At 44.9% G+C, this 25,204-nt stretch overlaps 1 protein-coding gene across 1 annotated transcript in view; it reads right to left on the bottom strand.

The window, feature by feature from the left end:
• The window catches only part of TppII (Tripeptidyl-peptidase II), a 263,290-nt gene that overhangs the window by 57,575 nt on the left and 180,511 nt on the right, over window positions 1-25,204 (bottom strand). The window contains exons 18-21 of the mRNA XM_065443152.1: window positions 20,017-20,133; window positions 16,829-16,929; window positions 10,383-10,479; window positions 6,345-6,482 (exon numbers count right to left, since the gene is read on the bottom strand). Of these exons, the coding sequence (XP_065299224.1) occupies window positions 6,345-6,482; window positions 10,383-10,479; window positions 16,829-16,929; window positions 20,017-20,133 (453 nt within the window). The remainder of the gene's footprint in view (window positions 1-6,344; window positions 6,483-10,382; window positions 10,480-16,828; window positions 16,930-20,016; window positions 20,134-25,204) is intronic.

The raw sequence follows: 25,204 nt of genomic DNA, 5'->3' as shown, positions 1-25,204 counted from the left end.
TAAAGTTGCGAACAGTAGAAATCTTTTGGGGATCTGGCCGTATACCGTCCTTGTCAACCAGATATCCTAGCACAAGGGCTTGACGCTCACCAAAATGACACTTCTTAGAGTTTAAAACGAGGCCAGCTGGCCAGATGCAGTCCAAAACAACACCGAGCCACCGGTTGTGCTCGTGGAAAGTTAGACCAGAAATAATCATGTCATCTAAATAACACATACAAACCTCCCATTTGAGACCACGGAGGATGGAGTCCATAAATCGCTCTGAGATTGCTGGGGCATTACATAAGCCTAATGGCCTGACGTTAAACTCATAGAGTCCGTCAGGCGTAACAAAAGTGGTCTTTTCTATGTCAGACGGGTGCATCATTATCTGACAGTACCCAGATCGGAGGTCAACTGATGAAAAGTACGATGCGGAGTGAAGGCAGTCAACAGCATCGTCAATGCGTGGTAAGGGATACACGTCTTTCTTTGTGACGGCATTCAGGTGGCGGTAGTCGACACAAAGTCTCCACGAGTTGTCTTTCTTTTTCACTAGTAGTCAGTTTTAGGTAACGGAGTTGGTCTTGCCGTTGTTGTGTGGCCCAGTTTATGCGACTACAGCAAAGCGCAGGACGATTTCACATGTTGCTGTATCGGCCAATAACCGGAAACGAAGGATGTAGGTGGGTTCCGCGAAGAGGGGACGCGAAAAACACCCAGGCATGGAAAGAAATCAGATTAGTGGCTGCGCCATAGAAGAGGCACCAGATCTGCACCCCCGCTCGGAACAAAAGGGTAGACAGTCCGCACTGAGGGGGAGCGTTCAGGGAGACGAGCGTGAAGATAAAAGGTAGGGGGTGCTTGAGGTCACTGCCACTGTTAATGCCCAGGCGCTTCCCACATGTCCCATGGACTGTCTTGGCGACGGAAATTGGGCGACACGACACTGCCCAGCCGGTTTGAGTGTCAATGTTTGGCATCTGCGTGCGCCTTCTGAGCATGCCTGTGAAAACCCCCTGGCGGTAGCTTTACCCCTGCTTAGCCCGCTACGACCGATGGATGCTTTTGTGTGCGATCACTATTGGGTCCCAATTATGGTGTCTGGATTTCAAGCAATCCGGCTCACAGCTACAGGGGAGACAGAATTTTCTCAGTACTGGCAGGGCAGCCCACTGTGCGGCAGACATGCTGCCAATAAGCCGTGGTTTTATGGAAACATTCTCGCAGCTTGCGTGGCAGCCACTTGCAGGAGAAAAGGGGAGGACATCAAGGGCCGATACTCGCAGCCTAACTTAGGGGGGAGGGAGATGACACGCGTCTCTGAGCAATCCTATTCCCTGGCATGTTGAAACGCGTGCCACTGTTTCCACCAATGCTGTGTGCGGCAAGAAGGTCATTGTGCTATTGGTTGCAATGATGTGAACTTGCAAAGTGTGATTGGCTGGTTTGCGACTCCTTTGTGCAACTGAAGGTTGAAAAAGTCATGTTTTGGTTGTGCATGGGAGGGAGTAGAGTTTCGGGCTTGCACGCGGACAGACGCCTTGGCATTTGAATAAAGCATCTCTTTACCGGACAACGGCTCTTCCTTTGTGCTGCCACTGCGCACTCGAATCATCAACGAGTGTCGACTGCAGACTTTGAACAACTTCCCTCCTTAAGGGGAGATGCTACTCGAAAAAGTTATTTTTGTAATTTCTTGACCTAAAACTTTGAAAATTTTAGGCATTGGTAGAGTTTGCAATGACGATTTCAAAACTGTAATTGGTTTTCTTGTAGGTACAATAGTTACAGAGTTCCAACTACTTTCTTAACAGAATATAGGGTTTCTGTGCACACTTTCTAGCTTATTAAAAATTTTCACACAGAATCCCAATACAGCTCATTTTTCTGCACATGAGCAGTATATTGCTGCAAGGAACCTCAAGTGTGGGCATAACATGCTGCCTTTTTTCGAGAGTACCAAATCTATAGTTTACATCTCCCTCATCAGCATTTCAAGTTATGAAACAAAATATCTGTAATGCATATTGCAACTTTAGATAGATATCAGCACTCTAGAGTGTTTGAAGACACTCTGTGCAAAATTTTGTTAAGATAGGACAATTTTAAGTGCGAGAAAGTTTGTGCACCCCATGTCAGAATTGCCTCAAAATGCAAATTGAGAAAAACGCATTTGAAAAATGTAACCATGTTTATTCTTCAATACCATTGCTGTAAGCGCACCGATGTCGCAGATTACTCCATTTACGGAATTATCCCCACTTCTTGTTCTCTCGTTAACGAAATGTCCTATCTTCTTTTCGGATGCGCTGACAAACTTGATTGTGGCGTCAGCATTGTCGATCTCATCGGAGTTCCCGCAAGCCACCGTATCCTCACAGCCTTGATTAGGCCTAGCGGCAGGTGAGTCGCATTCTTCCACAGTTGCTTTGCGTTTCGGCCTACATCGACGCCCTTGGTACTTGTTCTTGCTTCGATATTTCGAAGCTTGAAAATCATGCTTCTTCAAGTGATCCATTGCGGACTAGGAGAAACGTAGAAACGCACGGCAAGCGCTGACCATCGCAAGCACTCTGCGAGTGGGGCAGAGTACCATGTGACCAGTAGGGACAGCCGGATCGGCTTAAGCATGGCTGAAAACTGACTTTAAAATGGCTTTTTTTAACCAAAATACGAAACTGGTGGGAGTCCTTTATGCTAGAATAAGACTTGATCTACCTCACCGAACAAACTGCAATTGCGGACGACGTCGAGTTTCCGAGAGGCGGGTGTTCTAAAACGGCCGTTATATGCACAAATTTGTGACAGAGAGCTACACCTTGGCTGATGCAGATAGATTTTTCACAGATTTCCCGCTTGAATTCAGCCTTGATATTTAGGAAAATAAGAGCTGAATGACCAAAAATAATTTTAGAAGCAAAATCTCAAAAGCGAAAATTTTCGCAAAAAACGAGATATTTCGACCCGCATCTTCTCTTAAGTAGTGTTGAAGCTACCAGAGGATAAAAGGAAGGGAAATTAACTTTAGTATAACAGGAGCTGCCCAAGGACTGCAAGACTTCTGAATAATGCCTTTCTGCAGCATGTTGTCAACCTGTTCGGCGATCACATTTTTTTCCGCGGGAGATACGCGATAGGGTTTCTGACGTATCGAAGTCTCTTGCCCTGTGTTGAAGCGGTGGTGCCTGCAGGATTCCGGCAACAGCTGAGAACGCTCGCGTTGCTTAAAATCGAATACTGACATGCAGCAGGTGAGCACTTGCTGGAGTATGTCCTGCTTGGAAGACGACAACGACTTATTTATAATACGTCGCAAGTGATCCAAATAGTTGGGCAATGGTCGATTGATGTCTGAACACGCTGCAACTGTTCGTACATCAATTGTGGCTTGCTCCTCAAATGTTGCCAATTTAAGTCCGACTAGCAGGGCAAGAAACTCCGTAGAAGTGTTCCCTGTTCACAAGAAGGCGCGACCGTCGATGGCTTGAACAATAGATCGAGGGACCAACACATTCTTCTTAATCGCGTTATGATCTGGCTCGACAAGAGCACTGTATGATCCTATCCGGGCACGTGAAGAACTCTTGGGAACAAAATGGCTGTTCGACCAGGCAGTACTACATCTTGAGACAGCGAAAACACATCGGCTTTAGCGGTCTGCAAATCACAAAGTATGGGGATTAGCAACGTGCTCCTGAGTAAGATCTATCCAGTGTCACAGTCAAGTGTAAGGCTTCATTCACGTAGGAAATCTATGCCTAAAATAACATAACGAGTTGCATGGACCAATACAGTGTACTCGGCTCTAAAGCTCTATCCTCAGATCGCAACCAAAACCGAACGAACACCAACAGGACACAACGTTTCACCGCCAACTCCACGAAAAGTTTCTTTGCAATCTCACGCGGACATAACTTTCTGTCCTAAGCGATCTCTGAAGCGAAAGCTCATAACAGAAATACTAGCGGCACCCATATAGACAAGAGAAGTAGTATTTGCACCATCTGTACAGACACACACCTTGTTCTTCAGCATAATAACAGACAGAGGAATCGGTGAGCTTGACCGTTCCGTGACCACACCTCCATCGGCTGCACCAGCTAGTTTCCCAGTTGTGGCGAGGAAGGCGACTGACAACGACGCTGGGATGGTGAACAGCATAGTTGGGTCGGTGGCGGTGTAACGCTGTGCTCAGAGACAGCAGACTCATCGTGCGCTTGGTAGGACAACAGCTGCCACAGTGGATGGACTCCAAATCACACGGGCGCATTTTTGTGCACACGAGCTGTGTACACCGAAAAATGTGACGCTCGCTGGCGTCACACTTTTGTGACGCTCGCTGGCGTCGGCCATGTTTGTTGGCTCTGGTGGAAGTCAAGCGTCTGCTTCTTCGAAGATCCTGTAGGACTGGGTTGCCCAGGGCGTTAAGCACGCTGGACCTCCAGCGCTTGTTACGGATGTAGAATGGATTTATTTACAGTGAGAAGAGTAGAGAAGACATGGGATGGTCAGAAACAGCCGATCACCCAAAAATATCATGGCACTTCTTCCTTCTCTTCCATGCTTCTCCGATGAGGTGTTACAATATCTATGGTATGGTGTCAAAGACAGCGTGAATTCACGTTGTATTGCATAAATTACAACTTCAAACTTCTGGTTCGTAGCAAAGAAAGAAGTTGACATTTGATATTTTGCTCAGTTGACAGCTTTTCTTTAGATGCAGGTGAGGACATTGATGCCCCTGAATGATGAACAAGGACAGTTTGTGCTGTGCTGGCCAGAGGTGGCCAAACAAGTCAAAAGCACACCTATCGTGCTTCACAAATAATTTGTAGAACTTGAAGAGCATTTTACTCTACTCGGCTAAGCACCAAATTTGTGTTGAACCATGGCATGTAACAAAAGCAGATTTCGCGCGCCATTCACAGCTACGGTTACCATATTCCGAGCAGGTGACATTATTCATTAGTTACCACTTTGTTACGGTCACAAGAAGTCATGCAGCTGAACTCATTGATAACTCTCCTCGAGCACATCGTCTTTCCTGCTGTGTTTATTCAGTTTTAGTAACAAGCTGGCCTAACGGCCAAATTGGGAGCGTCACCAGAAAGGTTGATTTCATGGAGCCCCCAAATTCGGCCACAAAACACAGCTTGCATGGCTGACTTCAGAAGTGCAAGCATATCTGACAAGATGGCCATAGTTACCAGCACATGCATATCATCCCCATTCTTGCACACAATGCAACTCATCAGTCATAACAATCTGCTAGTAGAGTGACCCGATTGAAGAAGCGGTTATTCCAATAATCATGCAAACTATTGAGCACCCGTTGTCACCTTATATACTTGAACTGTTTTGTGACGAACCAATATTTGTTACTATTTTTTATGTTGTGGTTCGGTTCTTGTTCAGGCACGTCCCAAAAACATTGGTTAGGCTTTGGGTTTAATTCTGCCCAAAATTGCTGTTTAGTTAAGGTGTTTGGTTTGTGTTCAGTTCAAAACCTGGATTTCAATACCAATTTTTGTTATGATACCGGAATGGTAAGTTACATCATTGTAGGAAGCTTTGTTTCATTTGGTACATAAAGAACGAAAAACAGCTCCAAGTGCTTGTTACCCCTGAAACAGAACTGCCAAAAAGATAGCAATAACTGGCCATAAACGAGGCCCTACAACAGCAATTCAGACTTTCCAAAAGGTGTGGAAAGTTGCTGGCATTAAGGGGCATAACTTCATGAATGCATTTCCGCAAAAAGTCTTCGAACGAGCCTCGTGCAAGCAGTGTTACCAGCAATAAAACAATGCCCCAAGCGTACCTTCATGGTTTCCCCCTCGTTTCCATCATTCCTGCTGCACTTGAAGCCCTGCTGCTGTGCTAATAAAGTGCAATGTCTGTATTTATTGGTGCATCACTATGATCAGCTGTGGTACTGCCACCCCCTCCAAGATAACTTCGTTGTGCTGCCCAATCTCAGAGGCCACGATGGGTACTGTTCACAGCAATAGTATTGCTCCCTGCCAACAGCTGATGCTACTGACTGACCAGTCACCAGACTCCATGTTTGGTCCTACCAGAGGTACTGCTCTGCTCTGATACCTAAATAAAGACATCCAATCAGTGTAGTGCTTACTGGTGCGTCACAATACGCACAAGAAACTGGCGAGGATCTCAAAATAGATAAGAAAACAGTAGGCAGTCATAAATGCAAGCTCCACGACACATGTACAGAAATACTTGTCTCAAATGTTTATGAGAGCATTGTGCGGTGACAGGACTTTAGAAGCTCAAAGGCAACATGTTACAAAGCATTGCAGGGCCTCCCCTGTGAACGACCACTTTGTGCTGTCACATACCCGCCCAGGGTAGGCGTCTCCAGAGGCAAGCAGCTGCTTATTTGTGTCGAAGATCATCCACAGCTGAGACTCGTACTCAGACTCATACAGCAACTCTGACAGCAGGCTGCAGCTGGGCGTCACCTCCGTCGCTTTGCTCTGCACATTGAGTCATCAAACGCAAACTCAACCACCTCCTTCAGACACAGCAAAACCAGAGCATGAAAACAGTTGCACGACTATCCCCTCACCACCCACAACCACAGTTTGGCATTCACATTCCCCTGTGTACCTGTTCATACTTTTTCAGTTCAAGCATGAGTGCTCACATGTAATGCACATGTTGTGGCAGCAAAAACTAGCCTGCTTTCGAAATGTCAATATCCGAAAAATTTATTTCAAGTCAATTTTATCTTCTTTACCTGAAAAGTGCCCTGAACCATCCTCGAGCTTAGTGAAAGGACACAGTCCATGGATAACATATGCTGCTGTGAACATCTCAGCCAAATTTTGACGTCATGCGTGGCGCGTAAATCTTACAAGCAGAGCACCAAGTCATCTTTATCTCACACGACCTCTTTTAAAAAGAAGCATGCTTCTCACTCTTTTCTGGATTGGCTGCTACTGGCCAATAGCTGATGTCAATCAAGAAGGAGGTTTGGATCAGTGCGCTTCTTTCTACCATTGCTGAGTATATTTATTGACGCAGTTTAATAAACAGGCTGAAGTAAGCAAACATCTTCTTTTGAATTTCGACAGTAATAATGCACTTCCATAAGAAGCCGACTATCATCTTCTCATTCTCAGCCGTGGCTGCCCCCTTAGGAATTAAAATTGGGCTACCCTGCTTATCAGCACCGCGCACAATCTGAAGTGGTCCGCGTGGTGCGCCTTAAACCCTTTTACGGACGCTGACGAACTTCCTTATTTTGTTGTTTTCTTTCCTACGAGTGCTTTTCTTTATTACTTTCGTTTGTTTGCAGCATCGGGTCGATGTTTTTTAAGAGGGGGGTAATGACACGTGTACTTATCTTTACCGGGCGACCACGTTCCGCCGCCTAACGAATGCTATCGCACAGCGCAGGATGCACCTGCATGTATCCAAAGTTTCTGGAAAGTTATCAATGCTTCTATCCGCTGTCTGTTGTCGCCGAACCTTATGTTATCTGATTTCATCACCTGATGCAAATGGTGTAGAACTTTGTATAAGGCACGCGGGTCCCGACGATTAGTCTGGAACATTCGACGATTGATGTATAAAAGCCGACGCGCTTGACCCGTTGACCAGATTTTCGACGACCACTGACCGTGCTATAAGTGTAGCCTGTCTTGTGGGCACAGGTTCACCCAATAAAAGTTAGTTTTGTCGTTCACAGTATTGCTACTGTGTTCTTCAATGTCACCACCACGTGACAATATCATATGGTGGCCCCTCGTTCCGAATGCCATTCATAAGTGCACAATGGTCTCTTTCATAGCTTGAAGCGACCCACCACAAGGCTAACTTTGGATTCACATGGCCTGCTCTAACACATAATGTGACAGCGTGCTGAGTCCCAGCTGCAGATGCATTTAGATAGATGGCAGATGGATGCAAAAAAAAGAGGGTCATTGTGCAAGCTCGTCGTGTGCCTCCCGATTTGAGAACTCATTACTGACAGTGCCGACTGCTGTTGACCCGTTGGAAATGCCATTTTAGGACGCTCTATTTCTTTGGCTTCAGAGTGAGAGAAAGCCTGGATTGTATTCGACAGGCATTCTATCAACAAAAATATTTTCCAGGCCTTCGTACACAAACTGAGTTGTTATCAATTCTGGCATACTAATTTGGCGTTCCCTTTAATAAAAGTAGAGTATACTTATACACCTAAGTTACTGATAGCTAGCAATATTCTTATTAAGTAATGTGATTAGCTTCCTGAGCATGTGGAGCACTGTGTTTTTTGCACGAAATTTGGAAGCGCAAAAGTTTGTGTTAAATTTTCTTACCTTAGATTCAATACTCGGCTTTCTTTGCCGATTCAATTTAATTTGAAATCTGCTATTCAATACTCTCACACCCCTAGTATATAGTGTATCCAGCAACAGTTGCCCTGTACACATTTTGGTATGCTTCACCGCGTAAAACCACTCCATTGCGGCGAAGCTGACTTTTGGTAACCAGCATTATGCACACTGAGCAAGGCAGCTAGTCCTGGGCGAGTGTTGTGCAACAATCACTTCGGCGATACTACCACCTTCGCATAACGTAGTGCCCACCCAGCCAATCGGCACATGCCTCACAGCCGAGGCGACGGTAGCGCTAAATGTGATGATTACGGAATACGCCTTCAGGTTGAAATTAGCTAAGCTGCAAACAAGTGATTGAGTGATGGGAGTGGACATCTCAAGGCAACCCAGGAGCTGTGAGAGGACTCCAGATTAATTTGGACCAGCTGCAGCCATTTGATGCGCACCTAAAGCACACTGCATTAGCGCCACTGCATTGCTACTTCATCTAAATGCAACCCATGGTTTCTTGCTCGGCCGCCAAACTACACAGTCACTGTGATACATGACGAGATTTGAGAACCAGAAAGGTAGGCCAGCCTCCTGGTGCAAAAGCGACCGTGGATGCCTGGTACCAAACCAGGAGTATTGCATATTATAAGCTAGAAACTAGCAGTGACATTCTTTTCTGATTACATGAATGATCACAGCTCTTCCATCATATTAATCAGCCTATTTTATGTCTACTGCAGGACGAAGACCTCTCCCTGTGATCACCAATTACCCCTGTCCTGCGCCAACCAATCCCAACTTGCGTCTACGAATTTCCTCATTTCATCACCCCACCTAGTTTTCTGCTGTCCTCGACTGCGCTTCCCTACTCTTGGCACTCATTCTGCAATTCTAATGGTCCACTGGCTGTCTAACAAACAATGGACATAGCTCTTATTAAACTATAAATACTGTATAACACTTGAGCCCCTTTCAATAAGTTAACTCTTTCCGTACCGTGCCTATTGGGCATCGTTAGCCCACTAAGGATGGTTTGAAAGATCGTTTTTGAGACCTTCCGCGTCACTCATGGGCACGCTGTGCTATGCAACGTGAAGGAGAACTACATATATTTTTGTTTTCCAAGCAGTTCTCTTTTTCGCTGCCAGGCATTAATTTTCGAACACGCTTTGAAGTTTCGTGATCGTCAAAGTAAAAAGCAAAAATGGCCACCTCCTGTAGTGGCATGCGCACTCTGAAAGATAGCAGATCTTGCGATTCCACTGTGTCTGCGGCTGATTTTATCGATGGATTGCGCAGCAGCGAGTCTGAGGATGCTACCTTTTCGTCGGACTACGAGTATGAGGGCGACGATGACGCAAGGCAGCCTGGAACATCAGCAGCCGCAGCCAGACATGCCAAACTGTAGTGCTTGCAGTGAAATTTTTGTAGCGGAATACCTGCTCAATTAAAATTTTTTATTTTTTCAGAAATAGTGTCTGTTAGACGGCAATACATATTGCATATCTCATAACTTTTGTTACTTATTTTTTTAGCAGATGCAAGCGTGTCTTCACAAACTCCGTTCAATTTTATCCCGCAATCTTGATTCTGGCCATTCGTCTTTTTTATGGCATACATCTCGTTAATAAAACTTTTATGAGTGAAAAGTGCATTCATTCTAATTTTTGTTTATGTATTACATAAAATATTGAGTGCAGTAGATCCTTCTGAAAAAAAAAATTTGGCGTAACCTACAAAAGACAGCTATTTTCTCCATGATAGGGGAAAAGAGTTAACAAAGCATCCAGCAGTAATACTGAATGCTCTCCAAGGAGACCCGGATGGAATGGTGAGCCGTGAGTTTAAAACAACAGGCTATCCAGTGTATATGTTCATGTTGCCGTAGAGTTTATTTAAGACAATTTGCGCAAACTGTCCTAGGGGCCATGGCACAAGTGCCTGAGAGGCCAAGCCACCCTACGCAGCAACAGCAGCAAGGTTCATCACAATAACACTACAGCAGTGACATTCCTGTCCCTTGATGAATGACTGTGGTGCGTGCAGAGTTGTACTCACCAGGGAAAAGTTGTAGGTGAGCTGGATCTCATAGATGACCCTCCCATCTGGAAACACATCCCGAGCACCCAGTGGCAGCACCTTCGACTCTGTTGGCCTGCATTTAAAAAGTCTTCCTTTGTGGCTGGGCTTGCGCTTGCTTTTTTTTTTTTTTTTAATCACTGCTTCAGACTCTTTGGCCATTCGCTGCCACTGAAGGGAAAAATACTGAATTGCATTTCAGCACTCATGTGTCATCTATTTTCTGTCCCGAATATTACACAATATTTTAACAGCCGCATGCCCTTGTTGAAAGACTCTGCATTTACAGCTATTTCTTTTGTTGATATATAGATTTGAAACTTGCACTTTTCATGTACCTGTGCTGAATTCACAGAATATATATATATATATATATATATATATATATATATATATATATATATATTGTGTCATATGTTTTTTTATATATATGATGCAATTTGTCACTTTTCTCATGGAATTCATACGTGCTGACTTCATTATTTTCAAAGTGCAATGTCTCTGGTTCTACTACAGATACTACTGCAATTCTTCTTGACACAAAAAATAAGCTCTTGTAGTGGGTGATCAGTAGGACTGTACTAATAATCAATACCTTCAAATACAGTCGCTGACCAATAATTCAGACTCGATGCCGACCTCTAAAAAGTCTAAATTAATCAGAAGCCTGAAATATCAGGTTAGCCCGAAAATTCTATATTTATTCAAATATAGGCCAACAGTTTTCTTTTTTCAAATAATCATATAACAAACTTTAGGGTCAGCTTAGATAGAAGACTTTAAGAAACTAACCAGTTTTGGTACATATGGTACATAGCTCGCACTATCTAGAAAAGTCAGTATTGCAGCCACTACTAGCCATGCCAGCAGCCAACTGAAGTACGGAAGCAACATCGCCATTTCGACCTGTGTCGTATTGGTGTGCAGCATGGCATTATCGCAATGGCACCAAATAGGTGATGCCACTATAATGCCACTTTCAAACAAAAAGCTGTGCTAGCCACAGAGGCATCGTCAAATGTTCAAGCTGGGCAGGACTTCAGCATCAATGAGAAAAATGTCCGTCGTTGGAAGGGGCAACGGAAGATGCTCGTTGCATGTGCTGCAACGAGGAGGGCATTTACTGGACCACAGCAATGATGACTATGTAGAATGAGTTCGGCATGTTCATATTCAATAAATGTTTTTCATATTGTGAACACTGCCCTCACTTCTTTGTTCGGCCTGCATTTTAAGTAAGCTTGTTTGTTTGTTTTCTTTGTTTTTTCTGGCTTCGGACTTTTGGGGGTCGGCTTAGAATCGGGGCCAGCCTGGATTCGAGTAAATACAGTAAATTACATTATTTGCGTATTCGCACACCTGTACTTTAGAGCCCTTATTCTTGCACTTACTGCCCCGCATCATATCGCACTGATGATTTGCATTCACAACTCCGTAGACGCCATGCATGATCGTACCAATAGCGACCACGGTTTCATCCACAGCGGTTGGAGCGAGCAGTAGCTTCGTTTTTATGCGAAGCATACTAGCCGCACAACCACGCTCTTCCTTGCTGCGCCGCGCGCGGCCGCGTAGCTACCATATGACGTCATAACAGCTGCAAAAGCAGAGGCTCAACTCGTGCGCTCGTTTGCGGCCGCGTAGCTACGTAGCCGGGTCTCAGCTCGTGCGCTCGCCTGCGGTCGCACAGCCGGTGCTGCGGCCTAACTCCCGTTCCTCCCGCTAGGGCACTGGCGTCATAACAGCTGTATAAAAGAGTGGCGCGTTCTCGTGGAGGCCAGTTGTATAGCGCGATGGCGGGAAAGGAAAGCAGAGTAACGCATGAGTTGTTTCTTCGTCTAGCCAAACCAAGTATAGCCAAGCAACAGCAGTTCACCAGGCTAAACAGTGGTTCAACAACTAAAATAAAGGCTAGTATGCTTTGCATCCTGGGCTTAACCTTAGCTAAGCCACAGCCATTTTTTTTTTCTAACTCAGTGCTATACAGGCGCGAGTTCATAAACACTGTGGATGCTGTTGAGGAAGAGAGTGATTCTACCGCGGTGCACATGATGGCATAGAACCTGACGGTTATTGTATTTACTTGATTGTAACACGAGGTTTTTTTTTCTTGAGATTTACGTTGCTTGAAGTCTATCCTCGTGCTGCAATCGAATACTACAATTCAAGTGGCCTAAGAGATACTGCGATGCACGTAATTCGAATAGGCTCCAGTTTCAGCCATTTTCCTATATATGTTGCCAACATCTGCCTGTGTACATGCCATTGAATCCGAACCCAGCACAAGTCAAAACGTTTTTCTTTGTTTTAATTTGTACTGGCACCTCGCACTGCTTCTTCTATAATCTTTTGTTCTGTTCTCACGGTCCCGTGTGCCCGTCTGCGTCTCTTCTACGTTTATGTGCTGTGCTCAGTATGATGCTTCATTCAAGAGGAAAAGCACTTTAATAGCTGAAGAGATTAGCAACTGAGTTGCTGCTCAATGCCTCAATCTCAACAACTCGACCATCCACACATGGCAGCTCCAATGAAAGGTTCTCTTTAAGTGTAAGCCTGACCAAAAAGGTTTGAGTGGGCCCTGCCACAGCCGGCACTTAGAGCGGAGTGTCACACTCAACAGTGCAGCGGCGTGATGGGAATAAGTATAGAGCTGATACAGTGGAAGCTCGCTGACGTTGACTGAGGTATGGGAATAGCCCGGGAGAAGTTCAAAGCATTTCACAGGTGGGCGCAAAGGCTTATGCGGATGGACAATTATGGACAACTTTTCCCTGCGACGAACGTCTACATGACAGAAGCTGTCAGAAGATATGAATCAAAGCTACTACAGTTCCAGTGCTACGTGACTGACTTGCACCGTTCATCAAGCATGCCACTGGCAATGCAGATCAGATGGCCGGATACCTCGAAATGCCAATGGCCAGGACTGCACAGCATTCGTGCCCAGGAAGTCTGCGTTAGGCCTACTAGGAATGAAAAGGCAAGATTAACAGTAATGCTGGCCTGCCTGGCCACATATAATTTTTTGCTGAAAGACAATTACAAAAGAAACTTTCACCAGGAATGTGTTTTTTTTTTCCTGCCAGGAGAAGGGCTGGATAGAAACATCACTAGTTCTCAAATGAGATAAGACGGTGTGGCGTCAGTGACCAGGCGCTCTTCTTCACCCGGTGTCAATCTTGGTACAGTCGCCGACCAATAAACCGGACACCAATAATCCGGACATGCTCGGTAATCGGATAGCTTCGGGGCACCACTAACGGCCCCATAGACTTAATGCGTAAAGACGACCGATATTTTGGATAGCCGCCAGCTCTACATTCGATTATCCGGACTCTGTCCATGGCTGTAGCCTAAAGGTCTCCTCGATTTGGCTGCACTTTTTGCACTAGTTCAGAAAAGTGTCATGCCAGTGTAGCGCCAGTTCTTGAAGTGCGAGTGTAGCGCCACACTAGCGCTTTCGGTGCAGCGGACAAATCGAGGACGAAAGTGCAGGAACGTTCCGGCTTCGTCTGCTGCGACTGCGCGGCTGTGGCTTTTCTTTTGTTGGTGTGTGCCGCAAGCGTAAACGTGTGCGCAATGGCCTTTTTTGGTCTCTGGGAAGAATTTATGTATTAGTACCTGGAAATTAGTTCAACTTCGGCATAATTATTCAGAAAGCATGACCAAGCGCAGTTTCCACACCTTTCTGAATCATATATGGCACAACGTTTCAAATGACGGACCGATGTGGTTTCGCGTAAACTTAACGTCGCGGTAGTGGTAAGCTCGGAAAAATTAATACAAACGACTGTGACCCGTGGGAAAATCCCGGCCTTCAGAGCACTTAGTAGCAGCTGAACCCGGAAAGCGCCCTTAACAAGATGCTGCGTACACATCCTGAAGAAAACTGGCGTCCGTGCTGCGTTAACAGGCGCCGTCGATGCCGTCTACCAACACCCGCATGGCCACGGAACCGCATGTGTCGTCTGCTACCAAGAGCCTTGCACTACGTGCACGAGAAAAGAACTTGTGGAGAGTCTAGTGCCAAAGTGTACATGAACTCGTGCAGCACGACGTCAAATCGAGTGCCGAAGTGCAGGTGACGCTAGCTGCACTGGCAAATCGAGTGCTTGAGTGCTGCACCTCCTGAACTAGTGCAGGAAGTGCAGCCAAATCGAGGAGACCTTAAGATGACTCTTCTGCCATTACCTTCTCTAGCAACCTTGACGATATCAAGTATGGCCTCAGAGAGGCAAGGCATCAAGTATGGCCTCAGAGATTACACGCTAGATTGTAATCTCTGAGGCATTGCCTTGGTCGGAGTCCTACGCCTTAGAGATTCAACTGCAAATGCCAATCTTGGAGGCCTTACCTGAATTATAGGCCGCATCAACATCGCGATCTTCACATCCTATTCCGGCTATTCTGGCAACCTCATGCATGGTCTGCTCTCGCCATTCTGTTTGTTGAGTTTGCCTTTCGGATAGCGTACTGCCATTCTGTGCTTGTTTGTTTATTTGCGTACCAGACAGTACTCTGCTGGCTCCAAGAAGTCTTTCTTGTGAAGTTTTTAACAGTGTGCATCAAACGGCACCAACAGTGCAGTTTTGCAGTCCGACTCCAAAGGAGTCGCAGTACGAACGAGCCTGACTCCACAGCTGAAAAGCCTGAACTGCCGCCTACCACAATGGGCTCAAATTAGAACACCATTGATGACCTGCTCGGCTGCAATGTGCCGATTTCTGTCGCCGTCATATTTGAAGACTTTGCAGACGTCAACAGCATGTTGCCATTGTATGCCGAACTGAATGATGATGAAATAAATGAGCAAGTCCTCCCACAGTCAAACAGCGACTCTAACTCGGATGATGATGATGTGCCGTGTGCTCCGGAGCCTTCATGTGCGGGTCTGACTCGAGCCTTTGCAGCCCTTGCATCGGCATACAGAGACAACACAAAACTGGCAGAAATACAGGTGGACTTGATTGCACTATGCAGGAGTGCGTGCAGCAATGAGTCGACCTCTTCTTTGCACAGGGGCCTTAAAATGTAAATAAAATAATTTTATTTTGGATACATCAGTTTTTTTCGGACATTCAATAGCTCAGACTTATTTACGTATTCCGTGGAGTCCGAATTATCGGTCGTCAACTCTACTGGACTCTTTTCCTGGGCACTTGACCTCCGATGTGAAGAAGAAGGTGGTAGAGACCAAGATGACCTTGACGGTATTCCTGGCGGGATGACATCAGTTTTCCATCCATGGGATGTATGCCTGAACGAGTCATTTAATGACAGGGTGCAGAAGATGTAAACAGACTGGATTCGCGAAGATCAGGCCCTGACATCATCGGGAAGAATCTTGAGTGCTTCGCAACGTGTAGGTGTCCGCCATGTGGCACGACCTCCCTCGTTATATGATTGCTGATGCATTTAGGAATTCTCCATATCAAATGTGCTTGACGGCAGCAAGGAAGATAATGTCTGTGAGGACGATAGCGAGAAAAAGAATTTAATTTCACAGAACTTGCCTTCCCGAAGACGATGACGACTAGAAAGAGCCCTGCGTTTTGTTGAAAGTGATAACCTCGAGTCACATTGTCTACGAAATAAATGTTCATTTGCCTTGGCTGGCCTCGTCTTACTTTCCCAGTTTTATTTGTTCTTTCGCGATGTGCATTACAGTGAAGTCGTCCCTCGCGTTACAATCAAGTAAATACAGTACATTGTGACGAACAATCTATCTGTTGCCTATCAGCACCCAGGGAAAAAAGCAACTGGGATGTGTGCACAGATGAAAAGCATGCCTCAGATGAAGAAATGGGTTTTGCACCACGGCCACAGTGTGAACAAAGTCACGAAGGGGGGGGGGGGGCTATGTCCTCACAACTTTCTTCTCTGTGACTGATTAACCGCAACTTATTAGCGCTTGCAATGGCTAATCAGCCATAAGATGACAGTCACAGTTTCTGTATTGCTTTTGTGCAAAATAGACACAGGACTTGCCGATTAATACAGTAAATAAAGTTTGTTGATGTAGTACACATTTGTTTATTTTTCTCTTGATACGCTCGGTAATTCGCCATTTCGTTAATTCGGAAATCTTTTTTTTGGTCTCGTGAAATGCGAATTATATTAGGCAATTCTCTAGCTGCTGACCAATTTTTCAGACATGCTCGAATAGTCTACACCTCGGTGGCACTGCCCCCGTCTGCATGGAACTTTTTTCACCGCCGTGGTGCTTGTGACAAAAAGTGGAGCAACTACAAGATGTGAGACAGAGCCACATGTGGACATTAAGAAGACACACCAACATGATTATCTACTTGACAGTTCTAATGATTCTGAAATTGAATTTCAGGTGCAATCAAATTACCCCACAGTCAATATCCGTTTTATATTCTAGAGTGGAATAACCACATGTTCCTAATCAAGGGGCTCACCGGAGGACAATTACATGCTGTTTGAGGCATGCCACGGGAGAAATCTCCTCTGCCCGCAGCTGGGAGGTCACATCGAAGCGATACACTCCTTCCGAGGAACGCTGCAACCAACACAGACACGGTGTCACAATTGGAGGAGAGGTATAATACAAGACCTCACATACAAATCACATGAAATGTTGCTGTTGTAGTGGGCCAGTTGGTTAAGTGAGCCATGCGACCATGCGCAACTCGTTTACTTTCCCAATTTATTCATTTCGGCCATTTTCATTGGGCAGTTGTTAATCTATGCTTCTTGTGTGCCTTGTATCTCATTTCATTATGTCCTGTCCTGTCCTGCATCATGGTGCAGTGTTTCACTACCACATACAATGGTGGCATGGCAGCATTTATTTATACACTTTGCACTAACAGTTGTCTTTTTAGCTTTGGAAGTGAAAGTGGTATTACATGACTCATAGAAGAGCTAAGCATACAATTAAAAATTAAATTCTGGAGTTTTACATGCCAAAACCAAGCTATGATTATGTATGAGGCACAGCACAGTGGAGGACTATACATTAATTTTCGCCACCTGGGATTTTTCAACATGCACTCAATGCGCAAACTTCAGGCATACTTGCATTTCGCCCCCACGGAAATGCGGCCACCGTGGTCGGGATTTGATCCCATGACCTTGGGCTTAGAAATGCCAAAGTCACTATGTCACCGTGGTGGGTAAGTGCTAAGCTTTAATGTAAGCTGGTCCTTGGACATGACGTGCTCTTTTTGCGATTAAAAAGAATTGTATGCACACACAGCATGGCACACGTATGTCTGCCAACATCAGTGGAAATACAAACACGTGACAGATGGGGCTATAATGCCATGGTGCAGATTCATGCTGGTGATTCACAAGCAAACTTATGCCTTGGTTTCTCTAAAATGCCTTACAGAGGTCGCATTAAGCACTGCTTTCCTTTTTTTTTACAGGTATGAAAATCTTCAATTTTTTACAAATAAAAATTGAATATAGTTATTATAGTAAGGTAGAAAGCTGGACATCACTACTCTTCGAGTACTAAATAAGTATCAATAATAATATGCAGACACATCTAATAACAAGCCTCCTTAACAAGTTGGAATAGTGCCGTTATTTTGGGAAAAATAAATAAATAAATATATATATATATATATATATATATATATATATATATATATATATATATATATATATATATATATATATATATATATATATATATATATATATATATATATATATATATATATATATATATGTATGTATTTGGTGTCACAATTACTAACAATTTATCATGGAATTTACACATTGATAATATCTGTTCTTCGGCCTTGCATAAATTATAGTTTTTGAGACAAACTTAAAAATTCCCCACCTAACGTAAGACTGCTAGCTTATTATTAATTAATTAGACCAGCACTTGAATATGCCTGTGTTGTTTGGGACCCGTTTACTAAACAAAATATTAAATGTCTCGAAAGGGTACAGAAGAAAGCTGTGCGATTCATATATTCAAAATTATTTCGATATGACTCCCCCTCACAAATAATGCGTGATAATGGCATCGAAATCCTTGAGCAGAGAAGGGAAAACTTAAGAGCTCGATTTCTTTCCATGCTTTTTTAATGAAGATTTATCAATTCATCCTGCATCCTATCTGTCTAGTTCAATGTCTAGGCTTACTTGACACCATCATCCGAATTCACTAACACCTTATTTTGCACGAACGGATGTATTCAAATATTCTTTTTTTTCCCCAAACTATAACAGACTGGAATAACTCGTTGTTGCCTGTTTCAATTGATTGATACATTGTATTACTGCTGTGTCTTACCACCCTGCTTATACTTGAACTAGGTCTGCAGTACGAAATAAATAAATAAAATAAATAAATAAAATAAATAAAATAAATAAATAAATAATATAAGCAAGCAATTACAGTTACCATATTTGTGCGATTCTAATATGCAGTTATCTTTAAACAAGTGCATTCAAGTTTGCATGCGAGTTACAGTCGTGACTAATTCTTCTCAACATAAAAATCAAAACCAATTCTTACTAAAAGAAAAAGAAAACTCAATGCAAGGTAGCTAGCCACACTTCCATCAAATGGACATTGTTTTTATTTGCCTTGGTTTGCGGTCACAATTTTCCGATTTGCACCAGCGGGTCATCTGAAGAAAGTGAGGCTCTGAGACATTGCAAGGTTGCATTAATGCAACCTTGCAATGTCTCAGAGCCTCACTTGATGGTGCACGGTGATGGTGCACGGAATGTCCTCCCGCATACGATGGTTGTGCGAGACTTCGAAAATTTTACCATTTCTAACACATTAGATATAATTGAAGATGAACTGAAGATGAAGGTATCATTGAACTATAATAGCGACTAGCCACTAAAATTCAGCTGTGAATGTGTCTGCTTGCCTTTGTAGATTTCATAAAATTGTTTCAACATGGTATGCGTCGACTCTGGTTGCGTTACGTGATGTGCGCGGTAGAATCAGTTCCAAGTTATCTTGGGGCATAACTAGGCGGTAGTATAACTGCGTGTTACGATCAGGGGTGTGGCAGAATCATGCAAATATGGTAGTGCTTGTTTATTTGACCTTCGTTAATTAGGAAAATTTAGTAATTCACACTATCGGTCTGGTGGTGTCAAGCAGCATCAAATGCCTTTTAACTCAAAGGCATTTGGCCCAGCACCTCTTTGCACTCGGCACATTTGCCATAAGTGATGAGCTCAGAAGCGCAGGCAGAGCCAGAGAAGCAGTGATAAATGAGCAAGACATAAACTGCAAAAGCAACCAAATACACAGGTCATACAAAGACAACACGAACATCAAGAGCTAAACGAGTTGGCATAATTATGGGAACCTAGCAGTGGCACGCAAGTCATAGAGAAAAGGTGAACACGCTACACAGACATGGAACACAGAACACAGGTGCCGACTCGCATTGAGAAGGGATCTAAGTACATACACAGAAACACAGTTTGGTTTCGGCACCCATGCTGTCTCTTCAACTATTGTTCTGCCTGCCTACTAGGTTCCCAACAGGTAGGCAATCTCCCCACAAGCTAGAGTATGACTCTTGTGCTGTAAGGCACACTGTCAATCCGAGGAGACACAGAAAGCACAGAGATTAAAAGAAACTGTGAAACGCACCATGGCCACCCGGCTGGGATTGGGCTGTAATCCGTAGAAAGTGAGCGTGCAGTCCACCTCCACATCACCGAGGTTGGTCCACCACTTGGCAAGGCACAATTCCAGAGTCAAGCCACCCTGGCAAACACAAAAGATTTCATCCATCCATCCATCCATCCTCAGTAGGACACGAAAATTTGGTCGCAGTAATGTAAATTAACAAAGGGTGCCTTCGAACTAGGTAACCCTTTTAAACAGTGATTCCATATACAGTTGAACCCATTTATAACAAACTCAATAGTTTCACAAAATGTAGCCGTTGTATCAGTTCATAATATCTGGTTCTCCATTATATATTGTGACGTCACAGTTAAGGGTCGACCTTTATTGAGCCTGAGAGACGCAGCGAAGGACCCTCGGCCCAGTCCACTATGATGATGCGACTACCCGCGCGATGAAGAACAAGAGCACACACACGATGATGATAATGTACAGATGATGAGATGCTCAATAAATGCCCACAATAATTTCCCCCGCTAATAGAGCGGCCATCCTAGCCGCAGCCTAGAGGTACGGGGAATGGCACGTGAAGGGCTTCATACGAGAAACCTGGAACACTTCGGTAGAGCGACAACGGCAGTCAGTTGAGAGAACAACAGGGGTCATACAATAATTAACCGGAGAAGTCATTTCAAATGACCGTGTGTGGGCCAATAAAGCGGGACTCAAACTTCTTGCACAACCCAGGAGTGCGAACTGATGTCCACAGCAGCACTTCATCGCCGGGCTGGGAGAAAACTATGCGACGTGATGCGTCATAACAATCTTTGCGATCCTGTTGCCTGGCTTCGGTGTTGAAGCGGGCACGCTGGCTACAATGGTGACAGCGGGAAACATAGGAAGATGGAGATGTACTGACAGGGGCAGAAAAGAAAGAAACGTCGAGAAAGGAACTAGGCGAACAGCCATAAACACAGTAGAATGGCGAGTAACTGGTTGTGCGTTGAACAGCGGTGTTATACACGAAGGTGACGAATGGCAAAATTGCATCCCAGTTTTTGTGATCTGGTGGAATATAGGCGGCTATCATGTCAGGGAGCGTATGATGAAACCGCTATGTCAGGCCATTGGTCTGAGGATGGTAACATGAAGTAGTCTTGTGAGTTGTGCCAGAGGCTCTGAGCACTTCGCCTACCAGTTCTGAAAGAAATGTCTTTCCGCGGTCGCTCAGAAGGACATGAGGGGCGCCGTGACGCAGGATTATGTCTTGAAGAACGATGGTAGCAACTTCGGAAGCAGGTGCAGAACTGACACAACCTGTTTCAACATAGCGCGTGAGGTGGTCGACAGCTGTAACTATCCATCGACTATCGGCTGGAGTCATGGGAAGTGGCCCATAGAGATCAATGCCAACAACCTCGAACGGTTCCGCAGGACACGAGACCGGTAGTAGCTGCCCGGCAGGAGCTGATGTTGGCCGTTCTCGATGCTAAAAAATGATGCAGGAAGAGACGTATCTTGCCACACTGGTAGACAGGCCAGGTCAGTAGAAGCGGCTTCTTATGTGGTCGTTAAGTTTTCTGGATGCCAAGGTGGCGAGCAGTCAAATCGTCATGAAAGGCCTGAAGGACACGAGCACAAAGGCAGCGAGGCAGTACGGGTACCCAGCGTTGTCTGTCAGGACGATGGATATGGTGGTACAGCACGGAGTTTTGTAGCTTGAATTGTGTCAGCTGTCGACGGAGCCTGACGTTATGTAGGCGCGAAAGCTCCACGAAGGCGGTCTATAATACGTCGAAAGTACGAATCGCCGAGTTGTTGAGACGAAAATGATGCATGGTCAACCGAAGTGAGATAGTCAGGAGTGGCAAACGACAAAATCACCGTTGAAGAGACGTCAGGGATTGCGTCACTGGAGGTGGTTGCGGAGTCATTGATGAATGCGGCTGTAGGAAGCGGGCAGCGAGAAAAAGCGTCTGCGTCTTGGTGCTTTTTACCAGACTTGTAGGTGATCCCAAAGTCATATTCTTGCATGCGAAGAATCCAGCAACCAAGACGTCCTGACAAGTTCTTGAGTGTTGAGAGCCAACATAAGGCGTGATGGTCCGTAACGATGGTAAAATGCCGGCCGTGGAGATAAGGGCATAACTTCTGAACGGACCAAACAACAGCTAGGCATTCCTGCTCGGTGATGGTATAGTTCTTCTCGGCAGGTGTCAGAACGCGGCTTGCTTATGCAATGACTGTCTCATGCAAAGAGGTGTCTCGCTGGAGGCGGACAGCACCAATTCCACGGCCGCTAGCATCCGTGTGCAAGATTGTGGGTGCAGTCTCATCAAAATGACACAGGACAGGTTCAGATGTGAGAGCGCCATTCAGCTGGTCAAAGGCAGATTCACATTCCGGTGACCACACGAAGGGAGCACCAGAACAAAGTAGGTTGTGTAAAGGAGCAGCTATAGAGGCGAAGTCGCGTATAAATCGGCGAAAATAGGAAGTGATGTCAAGGAAAGTGCGTAGTTCTTTTGTCTTTTCTGGTCGAGGAAAGCAAAGCACCGCTGAAATTTTGTCGGGATCAGGTCGAATACCATCCTTGCTCACAATGTGACCTAACACTTTGATCGTCTTGCTTGCAAAACGGCACTTTTTGGTGTTGAGCTGAAGACCAGTGTTAGCGAGGCATGTGACAACCTCATCCAGACGTCACAAGTGCTGGGCAAATGCATCGAAATTTGCCTAGAACTGAGGTGAAACAGCGCGAAAAAGACGAGGACACAAGGAAACAAATACCACAGACAAGCGCTGACTGCCAACTGGAAGTTTATTTGAAAATCACCGGACATTTATAGCTTTCATCAGCATAGGCATGCGCACATCATTCACAAAAACATCTGCAAATCATCATTTTAATCTTTCTTCCAGAAATGTTATTTCTTTTCCCGACAAGGCAAGAGAGGGAGTGCTCACACATTTATCGCCTTCCTTTCTTATATGAAAGGCCTCTATTATCTCCCTTTCCTTCTTGCTCTTTCCTTTCCCTATGAATTTAGTCTTTTCAAATAAGGGGGTGCATCGACACTTGTTACAGTGTCCAGCTAAATGACTCCCATAGCCATTCTTTAGGTTAGTGCTGTGTTGACGAGCTCTTTCATTGAAGCACTGTCCCGTTTGACCTATATAAGATTTCCCACAGCTTAGCGGTATTTGATAGATGACATTGCTCCTGCACTCAGTGAAACGTGTTTTATGATTAGTGGTGCACAAGTGCCTTTCGCGCTTGTTCATGCGATTGCATATCGAGGACAACTTGCACGGGGCACTGAAAACCAAATTAATATTATGTCTATTAGAAACTTTCTTCAGATTGTGAGACAGCTTGTGTAGGTATGGCACCACTTGCACTAGTCTTTTGTCTTTGTTTTTTTCTTGGGAAGCATCGGAACTTCTTTTCTCTTTCTGCAAAATGGCTTCGCATACTGAAGTGATCACAGAACTGGGAAAGCCTGCGTTCTGTCATATATAGGTCAAACGGGACAGTGCTTCAATGAAAGAGCTCGTCAACACAGCACTAACCTAAAGAATGGCTATGGGAGTCATTTAGCTGGACACTGTAACAAGTGTCGATGCACCCCCTTATTTGAAAAGACTAAATTCATAGGGAAAGGAAAGAGCAAGAAGGAAAGGGAGATAATAGAGGCCTTTCATATAAGAAAGGAAGGCGATAAATGTGTGAGCACTCCCTCTCTTGCCTTGTCGGGAAAAGAAATAACATTTCTGGAAGAAAGATTAAAATGATGATTTGCAGATGTTTTTGTGAATGATGTGCGCATGCCTATGCTGATGAAAGCTATAAATGTCCGGTGATTTTCAAATAAACTTCCAGTTGGCAGTCAGCGCTTGTCTGTGGTATTTGTTTCCTTGTGTCCTCGTCTTTTTCGCGCTGTTTCACCTCAGTTCTAAGTATGAACCAACTAGCCCTCATCAAGATCTTACGAAATTTGCCAGTAACCTGAATGCAGATCAAGGCTAGAGAAGTACTTGGCACCTTCCAGAGAATCGAGGGCATCATCAATGCGAGGGCATAGGGTATACATCGTTGCACATAATCTTGTTGAGCACTCGGTAATCGAAACAAAATCACACGGAGCCATCTTTATTTTTGACCAAAACGATGGGAGACAACCAAGAGCTAGCAGAGGGGCGGATTATCTTACGTTGCAGCATGTCGGCAGCATTTTCCTCAATAATCTTGCGCTCGACTAGAGACACCCGATACAGCCGGCGACGTACGATGGATCTGCCGTCTGTCTGAATGCGATGTGTTGTGACGGACGTCTGGCCCAATGTCGAAGAATGGGCGTCGAATGAAGTTGCATGCCTCTTCAACAAACTAAGTAACTGTTGCATCTGCGAAGCGGTCAAGTCGGGGCTGATTACGGCTGCAAGAGCGGAGGTAGAGGGAGAATGTCCAGCATAAGTGATTTCAGGGGTAGCTGCCTTAAGGGGAACGACAAAGAGAGGTTCGGAATCAACAACGCAAGCCAAAGTGGTGCCTTTAGGAAGGAGATCAGGTGTTGTGTTTCTTGCAGCAAGAAGTGCAGAACCACTGTTAAATCTAACTAGGCCTGATACAATGGCTATCTCTTTTGTCAAACAACGCACAGAAAGTAGCACAAACGCATCTCCATGGTCAATGACGTCGAACGTGATGATCAGAATTTGCTGAGAGCCTGGAGGGAGCTCAGTATCTCCTGCAGTGAGCAGATGAAGTGGCTGGTACTGTTCATCGCCAAGCGAATAATCGGTGTCGGTCATATGTACCACACGTTGCCCACAACATATAGCAGCAGAAGCAGAGGAAAGGAAATCCCATCCTAAAATGAGCTGGTGGGAGCATGGCGACAGCAAAGCAAACTGTATGTGGTGGACTATGCCGTCGATTATTACACGCACAGCACAAAACGCGGAAGTGCGGATAGAGTCCCCTTGAGCTGCAACCAGCAGTGGTCAATCGTAAGGCATTGTAACTTTTCTGAGACGCTTACACAAATCAGCATGTATAACAGATAAAGTGGCACCAGTGTGCACCAAAGCTTCAGCTTGCACACCCTCAACGAACACAGACATATTACAAGGGCGCGCTGGAGGAATTGTAGTACTGTTGGTAAATGCAGTTTTCCTCCGAAAACTGCATTTGCTCAATAAGTGC

The sequence above is a fragment of the Dermacentor albipictus genome, chromosome 1 (genome assembly GCF_038994185.2).
Source record: "Dermacentor albipictus isolate Rhodes 1998 colony chromosome 1, USDA_Dalb.pri_finalv2, whole genome shotgun sequence".
NCBI classification, from domain to species: domain Eukaryota; kingdom Metazoa; phylum Arthropoda; class Arachnida; order Ixodida; family Ixodidae; genus Dermacentor; species Dermacentor albipictus.
This window is presented reverse-complemented; position numbering and strand designations above follow the sequence as displayed.